A 9,261-nucleotide genomic window follows, 5' to 3' on the forward strand; every position below is an offset into this window, starting at 1 on the left:
TAAATCATTCAAATCGTGTATAAACATAATCACAACTACTCGGAGGCACTATTAGCACGCCATACGTTAATTTCAAAACAGAAAAAGCCAAGTTTAGTTAGAGGTTTCCATAAAGTTTAGGTAAATAAAAAGCAAAGTAAAATGAGTTTAGCTAAGCATAGGTGTTAATAAATACGAAAATACATGCGTTAGTTTGTTTGAATAGGCCAGGCCTAGTAGTAGGTCAAGGCCAGTACTTGCTTAGCCTTTATTTAGTTCTATCTAAAGCCTAGCGATGCTAGGCTAGGCCAGGCCTAGGCTTCCTCTACTTTAGAGTAGCAGTGTTATGCGCGATTTGAACGATTTGCGCAATTTGAAATTGCGCAAAAAAATCCTTGCGCAATTTGAAATTGCGCAAAGAATTCTTGCGCAATTTTAAATTGCGCAAGGATTTTTTTGCGCAATTTCAAATTGCGCAATCAACTTGCGCAATTTCAAATTGCGCAAGAAAATCTTTGCGCAATTTTAAATTGCGCTGCACAATTTGTAAATTGCGCAAGATAGTTCTTGCGCAATATGACACCTTTGCGCAATTTGAAAACGAACTGTAAATTTTCCCATACATGGCTAGGCTAGGCCTAGGCAGAGGAGTTTAAAATTTAGTATTTTATTATATAAATAAGACCATTTCAATGAAGATAATGTTTAATACTCACTTTTTAAGTTTTTAATATTAGTTTAAGCTAGGCCATGTAACCTAGTCAGTATCAGTAGTCCAGACCCTAGCTAGGCTAGAGTAGTATAGCCGGCCGCCCGCGCCGCGCCCGCCTGGTGGAACACCACCGCTTCGTTTTCCTTCGTCGGTTCTTCGACGGTATGCTAACTTATAACAATATTTGCACTACTAAAAATAAGGAAATGCGATATTTATCTTTAATTTTGAATCATTCTTAGAAATTACTATAAAAATATGGGTGTGCATGATTTCACAATCTGTCGAAAAACCTTGCGCAATTTGCAGATTACTTGCGCAATTTAATACGTTGCTTGCGCAATTTGAAACACATGTTTCAATTCAAATTGCGCAAGGATTTTTTTTGCGCAATTTCAAATTGCGCAAATCGTTCAAATCGCGCATAACAGCAGCAGTATAAACTATATGTACGTACGTAGAGACGGTAGTCTAGATAGTACGTTAGAATAATAAACGCCCTCTAGTAGCTAGCTAGTAGTATAGTAAAGTAGGGCCTAGGAATAGTTTTAGTAGGAATTACTATCCAAGAAGGACCTAGGGCCTAGCTAGCATATATAGACTAGCTCTTCGATATAAACTAGCATTTCTTTTTTTGTGTATTCCAATAAATACAATTTATCATTAAATAGATTAGGTTTTGATTTTTTTTATTTCAGCTTCTGATTGAATGATGGATATTGAGAAGGAGCACCACTGCTGCAGTAGAATCAGCTATCATTGCTTTAAATGCAAAAAAGAAAATACAGCTACACCTACTAAAACTAAATGTAAATACCACCATAAAGCATGTATTGGTAGGTTTCATGGCAACAGACCTCACCGTAACTCACAGACCTCACCGTAACTCACAGACCTCCCAAATTGTACACATTTCAAAGATGTTCTCTTTCTTTGAAATCTTGATTAAGTTGAGCATGGAGGTATAAAATTAGGTTTATAATCTTATACCTCCATGAGTTATTGATAGAAACAAAACAGTTTGCAAAGCTTTTTATAAATATACAACAGACCAATTACTGTTCTCCGCATAGCACTGGGGAAGAGTATAATTTCACTCTTTCCTGATATCACCAAGCAGTAATGCTCTCTTGCCAATGACAACTTCTTTTATTATCTTTGTGTGATAATATATGATAACAAATAAAAATGTTGTTTATAGCAAAGTATGTGGAAAATTCTTAAAGCATAATACATGTAAAAGAAAGAACCCCATTTTACATATCAAATTAATTTAAAAAATCAGTTTTTAAATTATAATTTCAAAACAGGTACCAACAAAGTATTCAATGTATTTATAAGATTTTTACATATTTGTAAACTAGCTATGTTTATAAATTTCCCATTTCCTTTCTTTAAACATATATTACTGCTGTATTGTTTTCTTCTTTAAGGCGCTGTATACACAAACTTTGTGGGACAAAAAATATGATGTGCCTATAGATAGGCATGATGATGTCATATCACTACCATATTTGGGCATATCACTACCATATTTGGGCACATCTCACTTTTTTGTCAAACTAATTTGATAGTGCTTAAAAATAGGCCAGATTGGATATCAAAATTAAAGAAATAAATTGTTTCTATATATACCTAACATATCCTTAATTTCCATTTATTATGCTTCGTTTTAGACAACCCGACTTATGATGATACAGCTACTTACAATGTAGTAGAATCGTCAACTCAACGAGGTCATCCAAAATTAGTTGACAGCAACGGTTATTCATATGTTAAACGGAAGACTTCCAGTAACTCAACGTATTGGAGGTATACATTTTTTTTAATGCTGTGTATATGTAAGCATAGTGAATTATGGTTCTTTAAAAATTAGAGAAAGACTATTTTGAGGCAAAACATTTTGTTGCAATTTTGAGATAAGTTTACTGGTAAGTTTCTTGGTATTCAGTAAAGATAAGTTTACCGGTATATCTCTGTTAAAAACTGAATTGGATTGATTTAAAAAAAAAAAAAAAGACTACAGATATGCGCCTTCCCTTTTTCACAGCTAGATACCATACATTGTATATGCATACTAGCATCCATCAGCGAGCACAAACTCGGCAATTGCAGAATGGATAAACTATTTTATAATTTGAGGCTTAGGGAGTGGAGTTGAAAGAGTCATGAGTTACAACCCTGGCACTAGGTCAGGATTGAACCCTGGACATTGGGATTGAAAGGCAAGCACTTTAACCATCAAGCTACACCTCCACTTTTTGATTTATCTTACCATTAGAGCTCTCTCGTTACAACAATCTTGAATCCCTGAACCTCTTGCATAGTGAAGTACAATCATTACAATTCCAAAAATCATAGTTTTAATTGAATTTTTATAATTTTTAGATGTTCTCTAAGAAATAAGAATATCACATGCAAGGCAACCGTGATTCAAAGGAGTCAGTGCATTCCAGAGTTTGTGTTTGGAAGTTGTTTTCATATCCATCTACCAAATCAAGGTGGTAGACCAAAATCATCTAGAGGTAAAAAATGAAACCCTATTAGTAAATTCTATTTTAATTGGTTCTTGTTTATGTCATATTTTGTTAGGGGTCCTAATGATGAGCTTTGGCTGAATGGACCACCCTCGTAATATATTGTTAAAATAAATTAATTAAAGGGGCACTATTTAGCAAAATCAAAATGGCCCTTTAATAGGGATTAGCCATAGTGTTAAAGCTCAGGTACAGGCATGAATTTTAAATATAATATTTGGTTAATTGTACATAAATCAAATATTTGTAACAGAAATCAAGACGAAAAAAAATGAATTTCCCTTAATATGGTCAAATACAAAATTTGGCAAAATTCTTCCATAAAAACCAGGAAGACTTTTTTTCAGTAGTTAGGTAGTTAACCTAATGTAATAACATGTATTGTGACTCCCTAGACGGTGAAAAAAGATTGTGGATATACGGTGGATAATTTTTGCTATAGCATGAAAATAAAAATCTGAAGTTGAATAAAAATATCAGAAATGTAATATTCAAGTTATATTACCTATATTTATTCATCTGATAACATTTTTTACCACACCGTTTATTTTTCATAGCTTTTTAAATGCCTCTCTATTTACAAAATTTGTGTACAAAAGAATAGAGATTTTACTGTGTAATTTGAACTATCCCCCACTGATAAGAAAGTGCTTATTTTCAACAAGCTCGTGTAACACAAATAAAATTCCAACAAATTATGAAACATAGGGGAAACTATAGATCGATAATTATTGGAATGTATGATCAATAGAAATTTTTTGCCCGCACCTTTAAAACACATATTGCCCCTTATTTGTTTCACAAGATTGTGTACTGTACTCTTAATAGTGTTGTCCCCTGAATAAGTTTAACTTGGTTACTTATATACCACAAGCAAGTTATATTTCACCAGTTTAAAGAAATTTGTCCTACAAATACTAAAACTAAACCACCCATATATTTCTCATCAATTATTCTGTTGTTTTTGTAAGCTACCTTTGACATTTTTGCTGTTTCTAGGTCGAATTATTAATTTAATTTTCTTACACAGTGAGGCGTAAAAATAAAGCAATACGTTCTACAGTTGATGCAATGAAATCTGAATCAGAGATACTTGTAAGTTATTTGCTATAAGTTTATTAGGGAGCAATTAGAAGGCAATCAAGCATAACATGCATCTGCACATGCTCACAATATTCTTCCTATTAATATCAAAAACTTTTGCTAATGTCATTTCTTTGAAATTCAGTTATTTTGTTAGTATTGCTCAGTTTTTGATCCAGCAAGTCAACAGTTTTATACCCTAATTAACCCCTTAGTATCTTGTGGGTAGGCATATATAATGGTACGACTTGTAAAGTGACTGTATGTAATGTTAAATAGGTGTATTGACATTTAGCATGCCATAATACCTAATATGTAAAATTTACTTGGATCTTCAGTTACCCTTTCTTCTGCCCGTTCTTTGTTTGTTTCATTTATTTTCCACACATTGAACAAAATGGAACAGATATTTATACCTAAAAAAAGATAAAAATCTAAATCTTTTTTTTTTGCAGATGGCTTCTGACTCAGTTTTAATAGAATCTTCTGATGTTGCCATTGGCTCGTTGCTTTACTCTAGCTACGAGCAAGTGGCTAATGAAAACGTTGAAATTGAAGTTGTAACTGATGTACAAGCAACTAACGTCTTAGAAATCCAAGCCAGCTCTACAGATACTATAATTAATAATGACAATACTATTGATAATATTGATGCACCAACAAATAATAATGATAATACAATAATTAATGCGCAAACAACTAACACTGAATCAACAGTTAATAATGACGCCGCAAACAATTCCAAAAACGCATCCCTTGAGTCGCCAAACTCGTCCTCTGTTGAAGAATCAAGGCCTGTGACCGACGAAATTGCAACCGATGAAGGAGTTTTAACAGATGAGGTTGCGGATGATACAACGTTAAAATTTACAATAGTTGAAGGCGGGTCACAACGTGCAAAAAATAAGCTTATTGATAGCGAGGGTTACTCCTATACCGTACAAAGAAGTAATGACAATGGCTGTGTCACTTGGAGGTCAGTTTGCTAATTTTCTTTTACAGAATTTTAATGACACTAGTAGATAAAAAAATGCTATTAACCCTTTGAAGACGCAAGGTTTCTACCCAAAGTTATTGAGGCTAAATAAGGTATTTTGAATAGGTTTAGGAAAAAGTCAACCCGTACATATATATACAAGCCTCGGGTCCTGGGACAGTAAGTTACCCCGTATGGGATACGGGCCAAGTCTTGAAAGGGTTAAATAAATTCATCTGGTGCTGAATATAATAAACAGGAAAACGATTACATTTGTGTCTGTATTATTTGAAAAAAAAAAAAGTAATAATTTTTCTGTTTAAATTTAATTTTCCTAGATGTTCAAAGCGTGACAAGACGCTGAACTGTCGTGTCTTAGTCAGACAACGAAAAGATACTTTTGTCAGGAACCGCAAACACGAACACCCAGGAAATCCAGGGCAAAAAATAAAATCGGCAGTTGTGTCGGACATCAAACGGAAAGCTTCACAAGAAATGTGTACACCTGTTATTGATATAGTTCGGCAAACTCTATCTGAATATGTAGAGGCCGGAACACTTTCAGTTTTACCGAGTGAGGGAGCTCTTAAAAGACAAGCCAAGCGATTTCGCTTAAATTGTCAAAAACCAGAAGAACCAACGGATTTGGACTTTACACTTGCAAATCATGCAATCCCCGAAGGTTATATTTTTTTACATACATTTTATAAAGACAAAAACCTCTACTAGTAAACTTTGTAGGAAGTTAAAACAATTTCTACATCATAATCGAATTACATAAATGTATAAAGCTCTGTCTGCACTATTAAACTTTATGTGACAACAAATTTGATGTGCCCATATATGGATATGATGATGTCTTACCACTACCATATTTGGTCATATCACCACCATATTTGGTCATATCACCACCATATTTGGGCAGATGACAAATTTCTGTTTAGACATTCTACCATTGGCAGTAATCCTGGCAATGCCACGGAAGTTGTTTTTCAAAACAAGATTTTGTAGACTAAATAAACATCACACTGTCGTAAAGAGCGATTTAATCACATATTTTCTTTTCTCAAATCAGGTTTCCTTCGTGCAGATATTGTCCGTGGAAAACAGCGCCATTTACTATTCGCCTCTGAAGAACAACTTGATGTTCTTGCCCGTGGAAAGAGATGGTACATTGATGTCAATTCCAAGATGTTGAAAGAGCCTTTTACCCATCTTCTGACTGTACATTGTTTTATACAAAGAGAAATCGAAATCAAACAGGTAAGTATTGACCCAGTTGTAATACTGTAGCAGGATGTTTTAGATGAAACTATTGGGGGCAGCTCACATGCCTTGGCAGTGGGTCATTGCATGACATAAAAGCAAAATGAAAAGACAAACAATATTTATACTGCTTTAATAGCCTAGTAATATAGATTCTGTGTACTATAAATGTACATGTGTTAGTGGTACTCCAATCAACTTACTCAACAAGTATTTATTTATTTATAATTTGAAGTTTTTCTCTGACAAATGTAGGAAATCTACTCCCCCTCCCTCTCATCATTTCTAACATACCATCTCACTCTCTAACAATATTTCAAAAAATTGCACATAATGTGACAATTATCTTTTGATTTTCTCTAGGTACCACTTTGCTTCGCTATAATGTCCAACAACATGAAACACGATTATATTGGCATTTTTGAAATGATTAAAAGAATCTTACCCCGAGAAATCAAAGTGCAAGAGTGTTTTATGGATTTTGTGGACAATTTATGGGAGGCATTTTCGCAAGTGTTTCCAGGCGTGACAGCGCGTGGTTGTTCGTACCTTTGGACGCAGGCGATTTGGTTTAAGATTCAAGAGCAGGGCCTAGTGAAGGCTTACCTGAGCAAGAAAAAGACTCACTCTAGGCTTAGGAAGCTGCTAGCTTTGCCTTATATGCCAAGTGATATCATTCCTGAACTGTTTCTACAGCTTTTGGAGAAAGTTGATCATGAAAAGGAAGACCTTATGGAGGTACACCTATTTATTTATTGTAGTCTTTAGCATACAGTAGGCTAATATAGTTTCTAAACAGAAAAATATTTTGTCCTACATGGCGTTTCATAGCTATACTTGACATGGAATATAAAAAAAATATCAAAACTCTATTGGTGACGTTATGTAAAAACTCACTGAAGACTTCTGTCTAGTCTAAAGTTTTGTCTACACTGTCAAACTAGTTTGACAAAAAAAGGTGTGATGTGCCCAAATTAGGTAGTATTGATGACATCATCATGTCCATATATGGGCACATCACATTTTTCTGTCACATAAACTAGTTTGATAGTGTAGACAGAGCTTTACATTAGGCAAAAAATAAATTTACAAACTGTTTTAACTTAACGTAAATGTTTAAAGTATAAGGTACAGGATAAATCAAATTATATGATACAGGTGTTCACTTATGTGGAGAATACTTGGATATCGGACAATACTGTGTGGCCACCGCAGGTGTGGAGTGTGTTTGGCAAAAGCGTACGTACTAACACAGACGTAGAGGGTTGGTATAGGAGGTAATTTATCCATTTCTTTATGCAGAAATAATAATGTCGATAACAGTAGTTCACTCTTATTATTATTATTCTTTATTTGGTCCAATATAAAAATACATCAGAAATTCCTCTTATATACACTGCAGAGATAATAACAATATATGTACATACAGAAAACCAAATCAATATAACATCACTTATAAAATATCAAAAATTCTACGATCCAGGTGTTCTCTCCATGAGTTAGCGCTGGACAAATTTGTTATAGGTGACAATAGACTGTGGGACAAATGATTTATTGAAGCGTTTAGTACGGCTTCGAGGCAGACGAATACGAATATTAGATGGAAGAAAAGTGTATTCCTTATGGAGGAGGGGGTCTGTTTGGTAGAGTATACGTTTTACCAAGGAGAGAACAACTGCATCGTAGTTGAAATTAAGAACGGATACATCAACTCCAATAACCCGCCCAGCCCTTCTAGTAATTTTATTTGATAGTTATTCTTATATAAAGCGTGGTTCCCACTACAGATGCAGCGCGGGGACGTATGCGCAACGCAAGCGAGTTGACCAATGACAAGCCGCTGTTCAAGCAATCCATCGCTCGTGATTGGTCAAATTACTTACATTGTGTTACTGCGTTGAGTCGCTAGTTGAAACCAAGCTTTAGCAAGCTCTCAAAGCGCTGTACATAATTGAAATAGACAGCAATTGTGGCATTTATTTAAATTAATGAAAAACTTGAAAAGGAGACTTTGAATTGGTTTTTGAAAGAGTTTAGAGTAGTACACTGTCTTGATAATAATTACAGGATTATAAAACCTTTGAAATAATTGTAATTAATTGATTGCACTTTGCATATGTTTTTACAGATTGAAAGTGAAGGAACGAAACTCTAACGTACCTCTTTACAAACTGATCAAGGTATTCTACACTGAACTATCGTTAGTGGGTGTCAAAACAAGTCTGATAAAAGAGGAAAAACTTATGAAACACCAACGCAAAACGTACAAGAATTTACACGGGAAACTGCAAGAATACTGGAATGACTTCAGAAGTGGGAAAAAAAGTGCTGACGATTTATTGAATGTTTGTTCCCATTTATATGGATAAATTTATGTTACTGGAATCTATGTAAAAATATGGATTAAAAAAATCTACTAACAGATCTCGACATTTTTTAAACGGCACTGGTATTTTGAAATATTGTTATATTTGCTCTGGCAACATTATATATTATGTACTAAATAATTTTGTCATTTTAATTGGGGTTTTTTTAGAGATAAAACATTACATGTAAAATATTATTAATAATAATTTCTAAAGTTCAAACGAAGTAAATAAAAACTGTTTTAAATGAATCCAAATGGGTGAGAAAGTTTAGAAATACATGCTTTCTAGTGATAATTATATCTTCTATTAAAACAACTATTTAAAAATATTCATTTGATC

General features: G+C 33.9%; 1 protein-coding gene across 3 annotated transcripts; it reads left to right on the plus strand.

Annotated features, from left to right (window-relative positions):
- The first annotated feature begins 85 nt into the window (after window positions 1-85).
- On the plus strand, window positions 86-9,175 carry LOC140060342 (uncharacterized). 3 transcript variants are annotated; one of them, XM_072106502.1, is made up of 11 exons: window positions 86-120; window positions 1,390-1,527; window positions 2,368-2,503; window positions 3,080-3,216; window positions 4,259-4,323; window positions 4,767-5,287; window positions 5,626-5,969; window positions 6,363-6,550; window positions 6,917-7,291; window positions 7,712-7,830; window positions 8,682-9,175. In XM_072106502.1, exons 2-11 carry the CDS (start codon window positions 1,401-1,403, stop codon window positions 8,920-8,922), a joined length of 2,253 nt encoding a protein of 750 aa, XP_071962603.1. In that variant the 5' UTR covers window positions 86-120; window positions 1,390-1,400; the 3' UTR covers window positions 8,923-9,175. The 3 variants fall into 3 exon arrangements, with proteins under 3 accessions (XP_071962603.1, XP_071962604.1, XP_071962605.1); XM_072106503.1 differs by having other exon boundaries at window positions 98-120; window positions 1,368-1,527; XM_072106504.1 differs by having other exon boundaries at window positions 99-120; window positions 1,368-1,500.
- The last annotated feature ends 86 nt before the right edge of the window (window positions 9,176-9,261 follow it).

Source organism: Antedon mediterranea, chromosome 10, assembly GCF_964355755.1.
Source record: "Antedon mediterranea chromosome 10, ecAntMedi1.1, whole genome shotgun sequence".
In the NCBI taxonomy this organism is placed as follows: Eukaryota; Metazoa; Echinodermata; class Crinoidea; order Comatulida; family Antedonidae; genus Antedon; species Antedon mediterranea.

Bases quoted from the DNA above. Each gene is read 5' to 3' on its own strand.
- LOC140060342 (XM_072106502.1), top strand. From the start codon at position 1,401: ATGATGGATATTGAGAAGGAGCACCACTGCTGCAGTAGAATCAGCTAT. The intron at 5,288-5,625 runs GTCAGTTTGCTA...TAATTTTCCTAG, and splicing joins AATGGCTGTGTCACTTGGAG to ATGTTCAAAGCGTGACAAGA. The intron at 5,970-6,362 runs GTTATATTTTTT...TTCTCAAATCAG, and splicing joins AAATCATGCAATCCCCGAAG to GTTTCCTTCGTGCAGATATT.